Raw genomic sequence first — 20,308 nt, 5'->3', positions numbered from 1 at the left:
GTTTCTCAAGTCACTCCTGACATGACAAAAAAGTAAGAACAACTGCCTGCTTTCTCTTTACACCTTCTCTCCCTTCCAAGTAGCAGGCTTACTGGTGTTCATGAAAATCTGCAGATTTCAGCAGTGGGCTTACACTGGTGGTATGTAGCATCAGTAAAACAGAAGGGGGATTATTTCCATTTTCCCTTAATGCCTCCCATACATCTACAAAATCAACTCAGTTTTAGGTGGCATTGAGGTGTACAGATGAGAGAATGTCAGTTGCTCAAGCCTTATATGGGTTTTACTCCAGAATATTGTAAGATTGCAAGTACTTTTGCAACAGAACAAAACTATTCATACATAGCTAGCATAAACCCAATTGCTGTTCCTAATCACCACTTTGAGTAGGTCCCTATTTGCGAATAAAAACAAATAAATCCATATTCTTACACAAATTGTGTAATATATGTCATCTGTCAGGTATGAATCCTTTCCCACAATCCTTTCAAATTGCTTCTCACAATATGCTACTCACCAATATGTGTTACTTATCCATGATTGCCCATTTCCTTTTTGCAATCCCAGCTATCAGCAAAACTAGCAGGTTTACTGAGTTTTTGGTTTGTTGACATGAATGGCTAATAGTAAGGCAGTGAGACTCAAAAGCACCAATACACTAGTGCAATGAACCATTGTACAAGCATTTTTACTTACACAGAGGGGTGGCTACAGCAGATCCTTGTCATTTTTCTCTATTGTTTTCTCTTGTTCCTGCCTGCCTTTGCTCTGTGAGCACTGTCCTCTTCTCCAGAAACCAGGCAATTAAGAAGGGCAACAAAGAATGGACAGCTTTATTTTTCTGTTGCCATTATGGTTTTTCCCCCTTTCCTTTTCAGATTTTTTCTTTTTGCCATTTCCATGGGCCATCTCTTTCACCTAATACAATTAGAGCACATTGACACCATTTTAAGTCTCATGACCATCTTATGGGATCCTGGGGTTTGTAATTTGGTGAAATACTTAGAATGATCTCTGAGAGAGCTCTAATGTTATAACTCTGGGGAGAAGACTAGAGCCCTTTAGAAAAAAATTCTAAGTACTTCACCAAACTACAAATCTCTATTCTAAAGGATGCTGCCATGTGGCTACCAGCCTCCTCCCAGTAGACTTAAATCAAGGAAAAGCTTTATGAGAACTACCACTCCTCTTGGTGTCCCCCCAGCAACAGCAAGGGTATCCCTCTGGGCAGCAAAACCAGGATGGCCCCCATGAGGGTCTTCTTCCAGGGGCAAACCAAGAATGGGCAACTTGGAACTCCCTGAACAGACTCAGAAGTGGAGTGGGCAGATCAAAAGACAACCTGTCAAAATGGCACTACCTAAAAGAATCCCACACCTTGTTGACTGTGGAACAGATCAAACAATTCCACACCTGTATGCTTGTCCACTGTGCCCTGCCTCATGTACAGAGGAAGATTTGTTGGAGGTTACAGACAATGCGATTGCTGTTGCCCATTTTTGGTCAAAGGATATTTAGCTGCCTGCGCTCCTTCTATTTTTTATCAGTTTTATACTAATTTATGCAATGCTTTTGATACGAAATAAATAAATAAATGTGGTATCAAAATATTATACAGAAAGATCCCCATAGCAACTGAACACATATTCACAGTTTCATTTGTCTGTACCTGGAGAAAATGATCTCTCGAGAAATTGGCTAATTTCTCCAGGTGATTCTACAGTATCCTGCCCTTGAAGTGATCATAGAATGGCTCTGGAATACCTAGCAAATTCCTAGAAAGATACCTCTTCAGGGTGACACTATGATATGCCAAGATAGAATCAGATAATTTAATAGTGTTTGACCAAATCCTTGTCTTCAGGTAATTGCTATCTATCTAGGAATGAATCCCTTGCAGATACACGAGTCTTACTAGAATTGTCCTGCAAAACAGACATAACAGTGAAACTAATAGGTGTCTACTCAGAGGTACAACAATCTTTGTTTTAAAACAGCTCTACATAAGAAAATGGAAAAAGGTGTTGTGCCCAAAACCTTCTAATAGGCCACTCAATCCATTTAAGAAGAAACAGAGCCCCAATCCATCTTACAGGTGAGCACACTTCAGCTTCACTGAAATCAATGGGATAACTTTCAAGATTATGATGAAAGCGTCACTGATTTCAATAGAACCTAAGTATAGCAATACAATTTAGTGGAACAGCATGCAGTAATATGAATAAATGGGATTCTCCATCATGAAAATTGCCCTAACTGAGTAGCATGTGGGAAAATGTATTTTATTTGTTGATCAGAATGTAACTTTATCACATCGATGTTCAGCAAACTTCTTTTTCTGTTGCTGTGTATCTATTTGTTTATATTTCCATGATTAAAATGCATTATAATAAATAAAATCCCAAAGGAGTGTGTTTGAGATGCACGCCATTTAAGCATTTCAAAAACTGACATATAGCCGCGGAATTTACTTTGCACTTTGCACTTTAAGACTCTAGTATTCAAGGACCATCCTATTTCGCGGCTAACGCTTGCCTCCAGTATCCTCATCTACCGAAGTGTTCATTTCCATCCATGTGGTCCTCCACCATCCTATGCTTACTGTCTCTGTTACTATTATCTGGTGGAAGGGGCAGGGGAGGTAGTGGGCTGGAGCCTGTGGGAAACAATGAGGGGAGGAGGGGGGATGAAGAAGGCCAGCAAAATTGGCCAACATCCCAAACAGCTGGTGAAAATGTGATTAAGACCCTAGCCAGGAATAGCGGCATGGAGGAGGGGAGGTGTTCCACTAGCCGAGGGGCCCCCATAGAGGTCGTGGTGGGAAGGAGGAGATGCGGGAAAAGGAGACCTCAAATTCGGCCAAATTCGGACCATTTATCTATAATCAAAATTCCAAATCGGTCTCCTAAGGTAAATTGGTGTAACCAGGTGAGCGGACCCTCCGGTCTGAAGGTGGTGCTGTTGAACGCCAGATCTGTCAACGGAAAAACGACCTGGATCCAGGACTTAATCCTGGACGAACGGGCAGATCTGGCGTGCATCACGGAGACCTGGTTGGATGAAGCTGGGGGAGTAAATCTGACCCAGCTTTGTCCTCCGGGTTTCTCCGTGCAGCACCAACCTAGATCCGGAGGGCGTGGAGGCGGGGTCGCAGTGGTCTATAGGGATTCCATCCATCTGACCAGGTGCCCCATCCCGCAGACCGCAAATTTCGAAAGCGTCTACCTGAGGGTGGGTGACCGGGACAGTATAGGGATTCTAGTAGTGTACCGTCCACCTCGCTGCACTACAGTCTCCCTATCTGAGCTAGCGGGGGTGGTCTCGAGCCTGGCATTGAAGTCTCAACAGCTTCTTGTGCTGGGAGACTTCAACGTCCATGCCGAGACGACCCTCACAGGCGCGGCTCAGGACTTCATGTCTGCCATGGCAACCATGGGGCTGTCCCAACAAATATCTGGCCCCACCCACTGTGCTGGACACACATTGGATTTGGTTTTCTGCCAGGGATGGGAACAGGGTGGCGGTGTGGAGGAGTTGTCCATCTCTCCGTTGCCATGGACCGACCACTTCCTGATCAGATTTAGGCTCACTGCGCCCCCTAACCTCTGCAAAGGTGGAGGACCCATTAAGATGGTCCGCCCCAGGAGACTGATGGATCCGAATGGCTTCCTGACGGCTCTTGGGGATTTTCCCGCCACCTCGGTAGGTGACCATGTCGAAGCCTTGGTGGCTCTCTGGAATGGGGAGATGACCAGGGCTATTGACATGATTGCTCCGGAACGTCCCCTCTCAAGTAGCCGAGCTAAACCAGCCCCTTGGTTTACTGAGGAGCTGGCAGCTATGAAGCGAAGGAAGAGGGAACTAGAGAGCGTGTGGCGTTCGGAACCGAGCGAGTCAAACCGAGCACGGTTTGTGTCCTTTCTTAGGGCATATGCCGCGGCAATAAAGACCGCAAAGAAAACTTTCTTTGCGGCCACTATTGCGTCTGCAAAGAACCGTCCGGCGGAGCTGTTTCGGATTGTCAGAGGTCTTTTAACTCCCGCCTCTGCAGGTGGGAGCCCTGACAATTCGGTCGCGCGCTGTGAAGCATTTGCTCGGTTCTTCGCAGACAAAGTCGCCTTGATCCGTTCTGGGCTGGACGCCGCGTTAGATGCAGACTCTGTGGATGTAACGAGAGCACCTGCTTGTCCTATTTTGTTGGATTCTTTTCAGTTTGTGAAACCCGAGGATGTGGACAAGATACTTGGAGGAATGAGGCCCACCACGTCCATCCTAGACCCCTGCCCATCCTGGCTTCTGAGAGAGGCCAGAGGGGGATTGGCCGAGTGGGTAACAGTGGTGGTGAATGCCTCCCTTCGGGAAGGCAAGATTCCAGCGAGCCTAAAACAGGCTATTATAAAGCCGCTGTTGAAGAAGCCATCACTGGACCCCACTAAATTGGACAACTTTCGGCCTGTTTCCAATCTCCCCTTTTTGGGCAAAGTCATGGAAAGCGTGGTGGCCTCACAACTCCAGGTATTCTTGAGAGACACGGATTATCTGGATCCGGCACAGTCTGGTTTCAGACCGGGGCATGGTACCGAGACGGTCTTGGTCGCCTTAGTGGATGATCTGCGCCGGGAGCTAGACAGGGGGAGTGTGTCCCTGTTGGTGCTCCTGGACCTCTCAGCGGCCTTCGATACCGTCGACCACGGTATCCTTCTGGGGCGCCTTGCGGAAATGGGTCTTGGGGGCAGTGCTTTGCAGTGGCTCCGGTCATTTCTGGAGGGTCGCACCCAGAAGGTGTCATTGGGGGACTCCTGTTCCGCACCACAACCGTTGACTTGTGGGGTGCCACAGGGTTCCATACTGTCCCCCATGCTGTTTAACATCTACATGAAGCCGCTGGGTGAGATCATCCGGAGTTTCGGGGTGCGGTGTCATCTGTACGCAGATGATGTCCAACTCTGTCACTCCTTCCCACCTGCTACTAAGGAGGCTGTCGAGGTCCTGAACCGGTGCCTGGCCGCTGTAACGGTCTGGATGAGGGCGAACAAACTGAAACTAAATCCAGACAAGACAGAGGTACTCCTGGTCAGTCGCAAGGCCGAACGGGATATAGGGTTACAGCCTGTGCTGGACGGGGTCGCACTCCCCTTGAAGGCGCAGGTTCACAGCTTGGGTGTGACCCTGGACTCATCGTTGAGCCTGGACCCCCAGGTTTCAGCGGTGACCAGGGGAGCATTTGCACAGCTTAGGCTCGCGCGCCAGCTGCGCCCGTATCTCGGGAAGTCTGACTTGGCCACGGTGGTACACGCTCTTGTCACATCCCGCCTGGATTACTGCAACGCTCTCTACGTGGGGCTGCCCTTGAAGACGGACCGGAAGCTTCAGCTGGTCCAGCGTGCGGCAGCCATGTTACTAACTGGAGCGGGTAGCAGGGAGCACACAACGCCCTTGTTGTCCCAGCTCCACTGGCTGCCAATTTGCTACCGGACCCAATTCAAGGTGCTGGTCTTGGCCTACAAAGCCCTAAACGGTTCCGGCCCAAAATACCTTTCGGACCGCATCTTGGCCTACGAGCCCACGAGGACCTTGAGATCGTCTGGGGAGGCCCTTCTCTCGATCCCGCCTGCGTCACAGGCACGGCTGGCGGGGACGAGGGAGAGGGCCTTCTCGGTGGTGGCCCCCCGGCTGTGGAACACTCTCCCGGCACACATCAGACAGGCGCCCTCCCTCATGTCCTTTCGAAAAAGCCTTAAGACCTGGCTGTTCGAGAGGGCATTTAATTAAGTGCTAAGCAACAACATTACGGTAATGAGAACTGGAATGGTATAAGGAATATGAGACTGGCTATGATTCTACTAAGAGTCGAAGCGGATTTTTATGTAGTTTGTATTTGTCGTATAGTTATATGTTGTTGATACTGGCCTTTGTAACTGTCTTTTTATGTGTACTGTACACCGCCATGAGTCGCCCGTAAGGGCTGAGAATGGCGGTTAATAAGTGCATCAAATAAATAAATAAATAAATAAATATAGACAACAGCTCAAGTGGCAGGTAAAATGTTTTCTTTATATGTTTAGATCTTTTTCGGGGATCCCAATTACTTTGAGAATGAGCAGGGCTACCACTGGGCTCATGAGTGAAAACAGCTTGGAATTCATGCTCCCAATATCATTTAGAAAAAAATACATTTGGGGAGTTGTTTTTTCTCAAACTACATTTGTCTTCACACCTTTGCAGATTTGATTATGCTCTCTCTAGGAATCCTAGTTATTCCAGCAAGTCTTTGTAGTCAACTTCTCAGAACCTAGAGATGTCCAGAAATAACACTTCTCTAGCCATTTGTAGGTGCACAATATAATTCTGTAGTCAGCTTCTAGAGGACAATCATACTGGAGGACTTACAACTTCATCCCACATGGTCACCTTCTTTCTATTTTAACATGCTGGCAAATGGAGTCTCATAGAGGTCATCCCACAACGCATGGCCACTTCTGGTGGCTGCCTGTGGGAATCCGTGTTGCCAGTGTGTTGAAATGAAGAGAAGACTCAATTTTCAGGAGTTAGGTACTACTTGACTCCTGAGTCAATAAAACAAGGAGGAAGTGGGGAAAGCACAGGAAAGGATGGAAAAGGACATGGGATGGTTGGCCATCACAGACAACAGGGAAAGACAGCAGAGAATGAATTAAGACAGTGCCCTCTATTTTCTCATTGTTAATGTAATGATGTCCTTAGAGAGTTGTTCTCTGAGTTTAAAAAAATATCACTTTTAAAAATTTGTAGTTTTTCTACTTTTTCAATAGTCTTGAGCCCTTAAACCCAGTGAATGCAGAGGAGCTTCTATAGAACCATGTAACATGATTTTTGTTCCTGGATTATAAATGTCATTTCCCAATTGGTTCTATCATAAAAACATGGGAAAAGTTTATTAAATTGCAAAAACTTTGTTTTTGCGGAACATCCTACAGCACATTTTGCTATAGTTTTCCAATGAATATCTTTAGTCTCAACAAATTCAACATATGTATTGTCGAAGGCTTTCATGTCCGAAATCACTGGGTTGTTGTAGGTTTTTTCGGGCTTTATGGCCATGTTCTAGAGGCATTATCTTCTGAAGTTTCACCTGCATCTATGGCAAGCATCCTCAGAGGTAGTGAGGTCTCACAACCTCACAACCTATGAGGATGCTTGCCATAGATGCAGGCGAAACATCAGGAGAGAATGCCTCTAGAACATGGCCATAAAGCCTGAAAAAACCTATAACAACCCAATTCAACATAGTTTGTGGCAGCCACAAACTGATGTTTCTGGAGTATAACAACTACTTTCAAACCAGGAACAGAAAAATCTTTCAATTTTTTTGCATAGTGTAATTGTTCTAATGCCTAGCTTCTACCTAGTGAAAAAAATGTGGCTACAAATCCTTGCTGTGGCAATTGTACTTCTTGGAATTGCTGTCGACACAGAAATGAAAGCATATAGCAGATACATGAAGATGCAGTTTTACATGAACATGACTTGGCAACAAACTTTCACTGGCCATATACATATGTTACCCCAGATATTTTTCTGCTTTAGGCAGCAAAAGCTTAATGCCCACAACTCTTAGCCATTGCAATGGCTAAAAACTTCTTGTTGCATCATTCAGACATATATTTTTGTATCATCTATTCCACATCCCATACACACACCTCCATGAGGCCATCTAAAGCAGGTTAGCTCTCCTTACCGCATAGTAAACTCAGTTTAAGATCTTTACAAGACATTTGCCCGGAAACCTTCATGACAAATACACTTCCCACAAGAATTATACAACTGTGTGTTTCCCAATCAAAATGCTATTTCAGTAGCAAAGTGTGTTTTTAATTCTATTTTTCCTATTTTTTTCACCAGATGTTTTGTTTCCCTTTTAAAATAGTCATGTCACCAAAATGCATTTAAAGGTAAACATTTGCCGCTTAATGCTTTCACTGCACAATTATTAACATTCCCTTCCTGGTTTGATTTCATGTTCCTCCATTAAACAAATAAGATGTAAATCATATAATCTAATTTTCTTAATGGAACTTAATGCAGAAAGGGTTGGAAGGGAAGAGCAGAAAACATTATGATGTGGATGACATGCAGAAATGAATCCCTGTCTTTTTTTGGTTTTGTTCGCCCAATACCTTCATCATTTTCATTCCAGTCACATAATATGAATGTAATGCAAAGCAATCTTGTAGTACCTTGGAAATAACAGAGAAAGAAGATGGTATCATTAGCTTTTGTAGACTAAGGACCTCATCACATTGATGAGGGTGCATGGGGTGATTCGCCAGCCTCCATGACTAATCTGTGGGGTAGCAGGGCCTCGCCTGCAGATACACTTCTCCATCACATGTGGGGAAGCATCATCACAAGGCTTCCCCCCCATACTGGCCCTGTTGTTCTCTACAGAACACAGAAAGCCTCCTGTGTTCCGATGGAAGTGTCCGAGGGAAGCGTCCATGCTGTCCGAATGCTTCCTCCATGGAGCCTCACCAGAAGTTGTCATACATTGTGTAATGGCACCTAACAGGTTCTGAGGAGGGAGCGTCCTGGCAGCATCCTAGATGCCAATTTCTCCTCATGTGATGAGGCCGTAAGCCTTCTTCATCAGATACAGTCTGCAAAAACTTATGTTACCAACATTTTTTCTTTCAGTTACTCTCAAAGGTGCTTCAAGTTAGGGACAGATGGAGTTCTGCCATTAATGAAAGGCATTGCAGTAGTAAAGGGAGTAGGAGACACTCATATAAACAGTTTACACTACACTGATTCATAAGACAACTTTCATGCATACACATTTTTCAAAGACATCATTGTATTAGACTAGATCAGTATACTAAGGGACATTGCAGCACCTTTGAGAGCAATTGAATCAAGTTGGTAGCTTTAGCTTTTATAGGAAAAGTTTACTTCACCAGATAAAGTCCACAAAAGCTTGCAGTACTAACTTCTTTCTCTCAATTAGTCTCAAAGGTGCTACGTGATCCCTTTGCATACTGATCCAGACTAACTCGGTTATATCTTTGAATAATATATGTCCATGAAAGTATGAGTGTAGTGTAACTGTTGATGTGAGTATCCCTACTCCCTTTACTGCTACAAACATGGCACAACTCCATCTGCTTTAAACTGTGGGCTGGGAGTGTTCTTTTTTTTTTTTTTTAAATGTGAGCATTTGGAATACTTTCAAAAACATTCTATAATATTATAGTAACTGAGCCAATGGCTAAGAGAGAGTCACTTGCTTTGGGAAACCGAGCCTTTGTTGGCTTCACTCTTTCAATAAAGATACCTTTATTTGTGAGTTAAATGGCACAATCACTATTGCTCTCAGGAGCTACCCCTAGGCTCAAGAACCTTCTTTCTAGGGATGTTGGGTTGGCCCTCCTAGAAGTCCTCCTTGGCAGGCAAATAATTGTTTGTTCTGGCAAGCTTTAGAGAACTGAAGTTTTTAAATAATAGGTTCTTTAAAAATGTGTGACATTTTAATTGCACTGTTTTTAAGTCTCTTGTTACCATTTTAAATTGAATATTATAAAAATGTTGTAGTATTGCTAATTGTTTAATTCTGTTTTAATCTTACTTTTTTGGTATATTTTAACTATTCAATATCTATTTTTAATTTGTAAACTGTCTTAACACCCAATTCTGGAGGGAAAGATAGGTATAAATATAGATAATGATGTTGATGCTGTTGTCAAGCCACGACACCCCCTTGCCCAAAGTTTTTATGAACAAAAGAAGACCGCAAGCAAGAAATATGGTTTTTTCCTTATTTTAAAAACATTTTTCATGGTTTCAACATTTAGCAATACTAAAGCCACTAGAGGCTCTTGAAGGACCTAGCAACAACTGTACCCTGAATTCTATCAAATCAAACCCATTAATAAATGTATAAAAATATACTTTTTATGTAACTTGTGTTGTTTGAATGTTGTATCAATTTCTTTTTTAAATTGATTTTTATTGAGAATAAAAGATTCCAGAAAAGAGAAAGTACTTGTTTACATAAAAAGTGGATGAACAATATGGTTAAGAAAAGTAGGAAAAAGTAGGGGAAAGGGGAAAAAAAGAAAAAAAAAGAAAATCATCAGGATAAAAAAGTAAGGTTGTACTTCCAGGTCTCTTCTGGCTGGGAGTCTTCTTTCGTTTAGTTTGTTACTTTGTTCACATTGCGTCGGGTTTCTTTTTTATCCCAATTTTGCCTTTCTTTTAGGTCAATTTTACATATATTTTTATATTTTCACTTTTTAAAAATTCCCTAAATTTTCCCCAATCCGTTCTTTGTGATTGTAGGTTATTCTGAGCTGATTTTTGTGTTAGCAAATCCACATTCATGATATCCATGACTTTTAGAATCCATTGTTCAATGATGGGTTTTTCTTGTGCTTTCCATAATTGGACCAGACTGTTGTATCAATTTCTAAATGTATAAACTTGTATAAAATATATCCTGAAGGCATCTACTGTTCCCGTGCCAAACTGGCATTGGAGCAGGATGGTTCCTATTGTACAACACCTTGTACATGACTCTGCCTGTCTGATTCCTCACTGTGATTATTGTATCCATTCATACTGATATGTAAAACCCTTCAATACCTCCCAATCCCCCCTTTTTTATGATCTGTACTGTATTTTATACCTCTTTGCTATGTATATGTCAATAAAGGCTTATTGGATTGGAACCTCCCAATCCTGAAGTGTTCTTTTATTTAGCAGTTTTGTATACCAGTCTTCTCACCTCATTTCGAGGGACTCAGGCCGGTTTCCAGCATCAATATCACAAACAATAATTAAAAACATCATATTCCAAATTACACTAAAACATTAAAAATAAATATACAGTCATATAATTATAATTACAATGGTCAGTCGTCATCATCAAAAGGAAGGCCTCATCACCTTCCTTTTGCCTATGTGCTAGCATATCAACAGTAAAGTGATGCTATATATATAATATATTGTATTTACATATTACTTGTAAGCCACTCTGAATCCCCTTCAGAATGAGAAGGGCGGCATATAAATGTCGTAAATAAATAAATAAATGCTAGGAAAGGTTATTTGCCTCTTCTACCTTCACCATTCGAAATCTCTCCATTTCTGTTTATTTTATATTTTATCATGTTCATGTTTGCTTTGTTTGTGTGTTTGTTTTCCAAAGCTGGAATTACAAAATCGCTCTAAATTTAAAAAAAATTAAAAAAAAATAGGAGTGGGAAGGCAAGGTTATGAGAATATGCAAATGTGTGATTGTGGGATCTGAAATTGACAGATCAGCACAGTTGCCTGACAGAAAATAGGTCGTACTCAATCTGGTATGTATTCATTATTGGTAATGGCATGAGTATAATCGATTAGTGAGTTCATGCAATAAAGTCCTCAGTATTCCTTCTCTGAGAAAACCCAGTGAAATTCATGTGCTCTCTGTAAGTTGATAGAAGACTAGAAGGCAGGCACATCGCATCCTTCTGGAGTATGCATGATGGTGGCACTATATGTGATAACTTTATTATACTTTCTTCTGAAAAATGTTGTCTTTGGTATCAACCATGGTTTAGAACAGCTCTCCAATCAGATCTGTTAGGTTACAACTCTCCAAAGCACTCAACTGCATGACATAAGAGGTGGAATAATTTGACTTAGAATATTCTGGATTTCAATAGATCTGTGACTGGTTTATTTATTTATTTATTTATTATTTATTTATTTAGCAGTTTTGTATACCAGTCTTCTCACCTCATTTCGAGGGACTCAGGCCGGTTTCCAGCATCAATATCACAAACAATAATTAAAAACGTCATATTCCAAATTACACTAAAACATTAAAAATAAATATACAGTCATATAATTATAATTACAATGGTCAGTCGTCATCATAAAATCATTGTTCGTCAATATCTATCCATATCACAGGATCTTGACTCATTCTTCGAATGCCAATTTCCAGAGCCAAGTTTTCACCTGTTTTTTGAACGTCAAGATAGAAGAGGCAGTTCTGATCTCCAGTGGAAGGGAGTTCCAGAGTTGAGGGGCCACCACCGAGAAGGCCCTGTCCCCCATCCCCACCAGACGCACTTGTGAGGCCGGTGGGACCGAGAGCAGGGCCCCTCCAGACAATCTTAGCAATCTCGATGGTTCATAGGGGAGAATACATTCGGACAGGTAAGCTGGGCCGGAGTCGTTTAGGGCTTTAAAGGTTAACACCAGCACTTTGAATTGTGCTCAGAAGCTAATTGGCAGCCAGTGGAGTTGGCGTAACAGAGGAGTAGTATGCTCCCTGTACCCCGCTCTTGTTGGTAATCTGGCTGCTGCACGTTGGACTAATTGAAGCTTCCGAGCAGTCTTCAGAGGCAACCCTACATAGAGAGCGTGGTTGCCCATGTGCAGAATACCACTGAACCTTCTGAGTTGGTTACAAATGTCTGAAGAAAAATGATATTTCATTTAAAATTAAAATACATTTTATAAAATTACAAATAAAATTAAAATACATTTATAGTTCCAAACCAAACAAATATGTATTCCAAGCTAAGTAATTGAAAACTCTGGGAACATTTCTTGAAAGATCATCTAGTAGTAGCTTTGACTTTGCAGTTTACTATATATGGTCAGGTCAAAAGCTGATGCTCAGAAAACCGTCATAAGAGCAAAAAGTCCATAGAGTAAAGCACAAGGGTAGGCCACCAGAAACTGCTGACCTTCCATAGCCAAAGCAGAAATGAATATTTTGGAGGCTGACAGACTACACCATCCGATAATGACCAGGGCTAGCAAAGTTCCTAGAGTCCCCCTGCAAGAAAATCAACAGTAAAAAAATAATCAGTGGTTTATCAGTAGAGTGAAAACAATTCAAGATTCTTGCTAATCACAGAAGCAATGATAACTAGGGTCTAGCATCAACTATGCCACGAGACAAATGCAAACAAAGGGACTGGAAAACATTTTTCATTTGGGATGAAAAACAGCCTCCTAATTTGCAGCTTTAAAAGACTAAGCAGCAAGTAGTAAATTAGCAAGCCGCTATCTCATTTGTTAGAACAAATGACAAACAACCTCTGCGTTTTCATTCTACATGAAGCAGAAGCCTGAAGCAGATAAAAGAGAATGGATTCATGATGTAATATTTGCATGGCACAAAGTAGAATTATAGCATGTCTTGCCTTCCAAAAACATTGATATTGGTTTTATTCCAGTTTGACTGGCATGGCTTCATCCAGATAATATTTGTATTTATGGTGGGGTGTGTGTGTCTGAATGTATAATGAATTCCCTCTTAGTATTTTCTAACTGCCACCCTCCACTGGTGATTTCTATGGATACATTTACACTGTAGAATTAATGGTTTGACACCACTTTAACAGCCATGGTTCAACCCAATCGTGGGTTGTAGATTTACAATGCTTTTTAGTCTCCTCAGTTGAAGGATATTACTTTCTCAACAAATGACAGTACCCAGGATTCAATTGCATTGAGTCATGGCAGTTAAAGTGGCATCAAACAGCATAATTCTGCAGTATAGACTTGCCCAAGGTCAGTAGGGTGGTAAGTGGGCACTGGATTTTAATTTTAACTTTAAAGGAGTTATCCAAGTGCTGAACTCACCTTACATGAATGAAAAGTATTGCCTCCACCTTCGTTACTTGGTTTTGGATGGGAATATTTTAATAAATCAAATGCAGAAATAATCCTTAGAATGTGCTCTTTAACTACCACTTCCACTTTTCCACATAATCACCAGACAATTGGATACATTTCTGCCAACAATGAACAAGTTTTCTGAAGCCGTCACAGAAGAAGTCGACACTGTTTCCACAACCCATCATGCACAGAACTTCCGATAGCCAAGCATAGCAATAATGTGGCCCACATGTTCCTGTGAAACGCCAATTTTGCTTGAAATTTCTCTCTTTCTCTCATATATCTCACAACGGCCGCTAGAATCGTCTTTGCTAAAGTTTGGAAGCAGAAAGAAATACCAGAAAAAGTCAATTGGATCAACAAGATAAATGAAATAAAGGACATGGACAGATTAACATTTTTATTAAAAAGAAATACAGGTATCCCATTTAAAGAAACAAATTGGTCGATAGTCGAAGACTATATAAAAACATTACAGAATATTTTATAAACTGAACTGAGGAAATTTGGAGGATGAGCCATGGAACTCATCATTTTTTATTAATACATATTTACATATAGTAAAAGAAAATTTTTGCATCGAGTTGAATCAGAAGGAAGTCCATCACCATCTTTTTTTTGTAATTTTTCTTTTTCTTTTTTTATAATTTTTGTATTTTTTTTATTATTATTGGTCTTTTTTTTTTTTTATCTTTTTACATATTTTTTTTTCTCTTTTTTCGTTCTTCCTCTTTCGGTATTTTCCTACTTTCCTATCTTCTCATATTATTCCACCTCTTTCGCTGTAATTATATAAAACCTAATAAAATTTTATGCAAAAAAAAAAAAAAAAAAAAAAAAGAAAAGAAAAGAAATTTCTCTCTGAGTGATACGATGATCATCCTGAACCAATCTGTCAACTTTTTGCTTGTGAAACTCGGTGGTTTCTGTCACAGGACCTCCAACTCTTTGTTTGTCACTCAATGTGGATGTTCCCACCTCAACACCTTTAAATTTACTTGCTCAGTGATGCACAGTACTCACATCAATACAATCACCATAAACAGCTTGCATTCTCTGATGAATCCCCTTCAGGGTGACACCTTCTGCTGTCAAAAATTCAAGGACTGCATGTTGCTTAAGTTGCATTGACCGACCATCTGCACAGGGTTCCATATTTTGCATTTTAACAACACAACCATTCAATGCTAAGGCTTTCCGCCAAAATGGTACTGTAGAGGAGAGTCTACTGAACAAGCCAGTACCTGCCGCATACCAGTACTGCTATCTGTTGAGGAGTTACGAAGGTGGAGGCATTACATTTCATTCATCCCTTGTGCATATAGGTGCATGGAGAGTCACCACACAATACACAAAGAAGTCTAACCATACTTTCACTAAAGTTTGTATCCGGTCCTTAATTTGTTGGCAGTTTGAAGGACCATGTCAATCTTATCATCTCAGGAGACAGAGATGGCGAGGATGCCAATTTGCTTTGGTTGCTTTCCCTCCCCTCCTTCTCACAAGTCAGCAGTGACTGAGGCTATAAAGTGCTACTTATATTCTTCATCATGTTAGACCAGGCATGGATTACATGTGGTCTTCTGGGTAATGTTGATCTTCAATTTCCATGATTTCTGGTCAACATGGGGTAAAGGATGGAATCATGGAATCACAGAGTTGAGAGAAACCACCGGCATTCCAGTCCGATCTCCCGCCAGCCAAGATGATGAGAATTGCAGTCCAACCTCACTTGGAGGGTTAATTGTTCCATATCTCTGACTGAAATAGTGTTTGTGTTCCCATGTTTTGCTATACAGAACTTTAAAGCACCACACAGAAGTGAGAAAGACAGTTATTGTTCCAAAAAATTCTGATTAAAATTGTGATTATTTTTAGTGGATATTCTTTAGCTTTTTATTAAAATAGGCAATAGTCATCCAACATTATGGCCATCTACTTTTTTTAAAAAAAATACCAGTGGACTACATTTGAAATGAAAACGATTAGCCAATTAATATCAATCGGACATGCTTATTGGTGCAGAAAAAAGACAATGAATGGCCCTTTCAGTAAAACCTGAAATTGTCATATCAAGGGATCAATAAACCTTCACTGTTGGGTCATTGATAAATAGGGTTTAGCCCCTCAATAGAAACATGGAGTGAACCATAAAGTCAATACACTTAAGGAGGGGAAATGACAACAATGTGCAGCTGCTGCTATATTTTTTAATTTCTTGGCTTCAGGTTTCCTGAGCTATTTCTCCAGCTCCCATAATTCCCACTTTGTTGTTCGATAAAACTCAATACAATTTAGTGGATGCTTTGCATCTCTGAAAATTGAATTGATGAAAAGCAAATCTATTTTCTAATTGTAAACTGAGTAGTGGCAGGAAAGAAATACATGCATTTTCAAGAGGAACAGCAATATCCCCACATATTGTGGCCAAATAATTTCTTAGGTATTACTTATATGTGCATGTGTGCATGCACACACACACAAGTATGGGTTGTGTGCATGTTCATATGTATGCACGGTGTGATCCCTGTATCCACAGGATGAAAATCTGTGATTTCATTTATCCATCTCTGACAAAAGGTGCTCTTGTTCCATTTAGAAAATGGTGTCAAGAGGAACGCTTTGGCTTCCTCGACCATGGCCTGCTTTTCCAGGAGGATGGCCTACTGGCAAGGGATGGGGTGCATCTCACACAAGTAGGAAAACACCTTTTTGCTCACAGACTCGCAAACCTCATTAGACGCACTTTAAACTAGGTCCACCGGGGGAGGGGGACAACAGCCTTCCGAACACTACTTTACCCATAATGTCTGAGAATCGCCAGAAGGCTAAATGGAGGGCTGCACAAACACAACAAGGACCAAGTACCAAAAGCACAATAATCCCAATTAAACAGCTCAAGGGAAGATCCCAGGGGCTCACATGTCTTTACACTAATGCACAGAGCATGGGAAATAAACAAGACGAACTCCAACTTTTAGCACAACACCACAAATATGATACCATAGCCATCACTGAAACCTGGTGGGATGACTCCTATCGCTGGAATGTAGATATCGAGGGGTATAACCTCTTTCACAGAAACCGAACAAAGGGGAGAGGAGGTGGAGTAGCCTTATATGTCAAAAACTCTTATGCTGCAGAAGAGATTCAAGACAGCAATCTGGGAAACCAGCTTGAAATCATCTGGATAAGAATCAAGGGAACTGGGACTCAAAAAGATGTCATTGTAGGCGTCTACTACAGACCCCCAAGCCAGGAGGAAGAACTTGATGAAGTCTTCTGCCAACAGTTGACCAAACAGGCACAGAGAAGAGATGTAGTAGTCATGGGCGATTTCAACTATCCCGATATTTGCTGGAAAACAAACTCGGCCAAGAGTACAAGGTCCAACAAATTCCTCGCTTGCCTTGCAGACAATTTCATGGTCCAGAAGGTAGAAGAGGCAACAAGGGGATTGGCTACTCTTGATCTCATCCTAACAAATGTGGAGGACCTGATCGATGCGGTCGAAGTGGTAGGATCCTTAGGGGCAAGTGACCATGTGCTCCTGCAATTTGAGGTACAAAGAAAGGCCGAAACTAAGACAAGTCAAACCCGCATTTTGGACTTTAGGAGAGCTGATTTCCAAAAAATGAAGGAAACGCTGAGCAGCATTCCGTGGACACAGATACTAAAAGACAAGGGAGTTACGGATGGATGGGAATTTCTCAAGAGTGAAATACTCAAGGCGCAATTGCAAACCGTGCCAACAAAGAGAAAAAATAGGACAAGTGCAAAGAAGCCAGAATGCATGTCCAAAGAACTTCTAACTGTGCTAAGACAAAAAAGAGACATGCACAAGAAGTGGAAAAAGGGAGAAATCACCAAAGAAGAATTCAAACAAATAGCCAACACCTGTAGGGAAAAGGTCCGCAAGGCTAAAGCAAAAAACGAGCTCAGACTTGCCAGGGACATTAAAAACAATAAAAAGGGCTTCTATTCTTATGTCAGTAGAAAAAGGAAAAACAAGGAGGCGATAGGACCTCTTCGAGGAGAAGATGGGGCAATGCTGACAGGGGATAGGGAAAAGGTAGAACTACTTAATGCCTTCTTTGCCTCAGTCTTCTCACAAAAAGAGAGTCTTCAACCTCAGCAAGATGGAGTGGATGAGGGATTGGAGGACATCCAACCCCAAATTGGGAAAGAAGTCGTCCAGGAATACCTGGCCGCTCTTAATGAGTTCAAGTCCCCAGGGCCAGATCAACTACACCCCAGAGTATTGAAGGAACTAGCGGAAGTCATTTCGGAACCATTGGCAACCATCTTTGAGAGTTCTTGGAGAACGGGAGAAGTTCCAGCAGATTGGAGGAGGGCCAATGTGGTCCCAATCTTCAAAAAGGGAAAAAAGGATGACCCAAACAACTACCGTCCGGTCAGCCTCACGTCGATACTGGGCAAGATTCTGGAAAAGATTGTTAAGGAAGCAGTCTGCAAACACTTAGAAACAAATGCAGTCATCGCTAATAGTCAACATGGATTTATCAAAAACAAGTCATGCCAGACTAATCTGATCTCTTTCTTCGATAGAGCTACAAGCTGGGTAGATGCGGGGAATGCCGTGGATGTAGCGTACCTGGATTTCAGTAAGGCCTTCGACAAGGTCCCCCATGACCTTCTGGCAAGGAAACTAGTCCAATGTGGGCTAGGCAAAACTACGGTGAGGTGGATCTGTAATTGGTTAAGTGGACAAGCACAGAGAGTGCTCACTAATGCTTCCTCTTCATCTTGGAAAGAAGTGACAAGTGGAGTGCCGCAGGTTTCCGTCCTGGGCCCGGTCCTGTTCAACATCTTTATTAATGACTTAGATGAAGGGCTAGAAGGCATGATCATCAAGTTTGCAGATGACACCAAATTGGGAGGGATAGCCAATAGTCCAGAGGACAGGAGCAGAATTCAAAACGATCTTGACAGAGTAGAGAGATGGGCCAAAACTAACAAAATGAAGTTCAACAGTGACAAATGCAAGATACTCCACTTTGGCAGAAAAAATGAAATGCAAAGATACAGAATGGGGGATGCCTGGCTCGAGAGCAGTACGTGTGAAAAAGATCTTGGAGTCCTCGTGGACAACAAGTTAAACATGAGCCAACAATGTGATGTGGCGGCAAAAAAAGCCAATGGGATTTTGGCCTGCATCAATAGGAGCATAGTGTCTAGATCTAAGGAAGTAATGCTACCCCTGTATTCTGCTTTGGTTAGACCACATCTGGAATATTGTGTCCAATTCTGGGCACCACAATTCAAGAGAGATATTGACAAGCTGGAATGTGTCCAGAGGAGGGCGACTAAAATGATCAAGGGTCTGGAGAACAAGCCCTATGAGGAGCGGCTTAGGGAACTGGGCATGTTTAGCCTGAAGAAGAGAAGGCTGAGAGGAGATATGATAGCCATGTATAAATATGTGAGAGGAAGCCACAGGGAGGAGGGAGCAAGCTTGTTTTCTGCTTCCTTGGAGACTAGGACGCGGAACAATGGCTTCAAACTACAAGAGAGGAGATTCCATCTGAACATTAAGAAGAACTTCCTGACTGTGAGAGCCGTTCAGCAGTGGAACTCTCTGCCCCAGAGTGTGGTGGAGGCTCCTTCTTTGGAAGCTTTTAAGCAGAGGCTGGATGGCCATTTGTCAGGGGTGATTTGAATGCAATTATTCCTGCTTCTTGGCAGGGGGTTGGACTGGATGGCCCATGAGGTCTCTTCCAACTCTTTGATTCTATGATTCTATGATTTCCAAGCCAAGGAATCTGTTGTCCGTAGACACCTCCTGGTCATGCTTGCCAGCATAGCTGCATGGGCACCTTCATTACCTTCCCACCGAAGCAGTTCCTATTGATCTACTCACATTTGCATGCTTTTGAACTGCTAGGTTGGTAGGAGCTAGGACTAACCGTGGGAGCTCACCCTCACTCACGGTTTCAAAGTGCCAACCTTTAGGTCAGCAGATTCAACAGTTTTCCTTCAGAACCTCCCTCCCCACATGAGATGAATAACAGCTGAAAGACTGGACTAATGTGCTTTCTTCCCTAAGTACATTGAGCCCTTGTGTTCACTGGATTTGGTTGTTCACTGCATTTGGTTCCACAACTCCTTGGGGATGCCAAAATTCGTGGCTGCTCACTGTTATATACAGTGGTGTTGTAAATAGTGCCTCTTATATAAAATGGCAAAATCAAGGTTACGTATGTATTTATGTAGTTGTATTTATGGGGGCGCAGTGGTGCAACGGATTAAACCGTTCAACTGTTGAATCTACTGACCTAAAGATTGACACTCTGAAGCTGTGAGTTGGGGTGAGCTCCCACGGTTAGCCCCAGCTCCTACCAACCTAGCAGTTCAAAAGCATGCAAATGTGAGTAGATCAATAGGAACTGCTTCAGTGGGAAGGTAATAAAGGTGCCCATGCAGCTATGCTAGCAAGCATGACCAGGAGGCCTCTATGGACAACAGATTCCTCGGCTTGGAAATGGAACAAGAGCCCCTCCCCATGGCTAGAGTTGAGCACCGCCTCCAGAAAGCCAGAGATGAAAGGGGAAGCCTTTACCTTTGAATGTCATTGTTATTCTGCTGTATTAAAGGCATTGAATGTTTGCCTATTAAAGTCAGTGTAAGT

At 42.2% G+C, this 20,308-nt stretch overlaps 1 protein-coding gene across 1 annotated transcript in view; it reads right to left on the bottom strand.

The window, feature by feature from the left end:
* Positions 1–11,702: 11,702 nt before the first annotated feature.
* Positions 11,703–20,308, bottom strand: part of YIPF7 (Yip1 domain family member 7) — a 34,682-nt gene continuing 26,076 nt past the window's right edge. Inside the window, exon 6 of the mRNA XM_067468789.1 lies at positions 11,703–12,811. Within this exon, the coding sequence (XP_067324890.1) occupies positions 12,649–12,811 (163 nt within the window). The 3' untranslated portion in view covers positions 11,703–12,648. The remainder of the gene's footprint in view (positions 12,812–20,308) is intronic.

The sequence above is a fragment of the Anolis sagrei genome, chromosome 5 (assembly GCF_037176765.1).
Source record: "Anolis sagrei isolate rAnoSag1 chromosome 5, rAnoSag1.mat, whole genome shotgun sequence".
Lineage (NCBI taxonomy): Eukaryota > Metazoa > Chordata > Lepidosauria > Squamata > Dactyloidae > Anolis > Anolis sagrei.
Note: the sequence above shows the minus strand (reverse complement) of the source record. Positions and strands in the feature narration are given on the sequence as shown.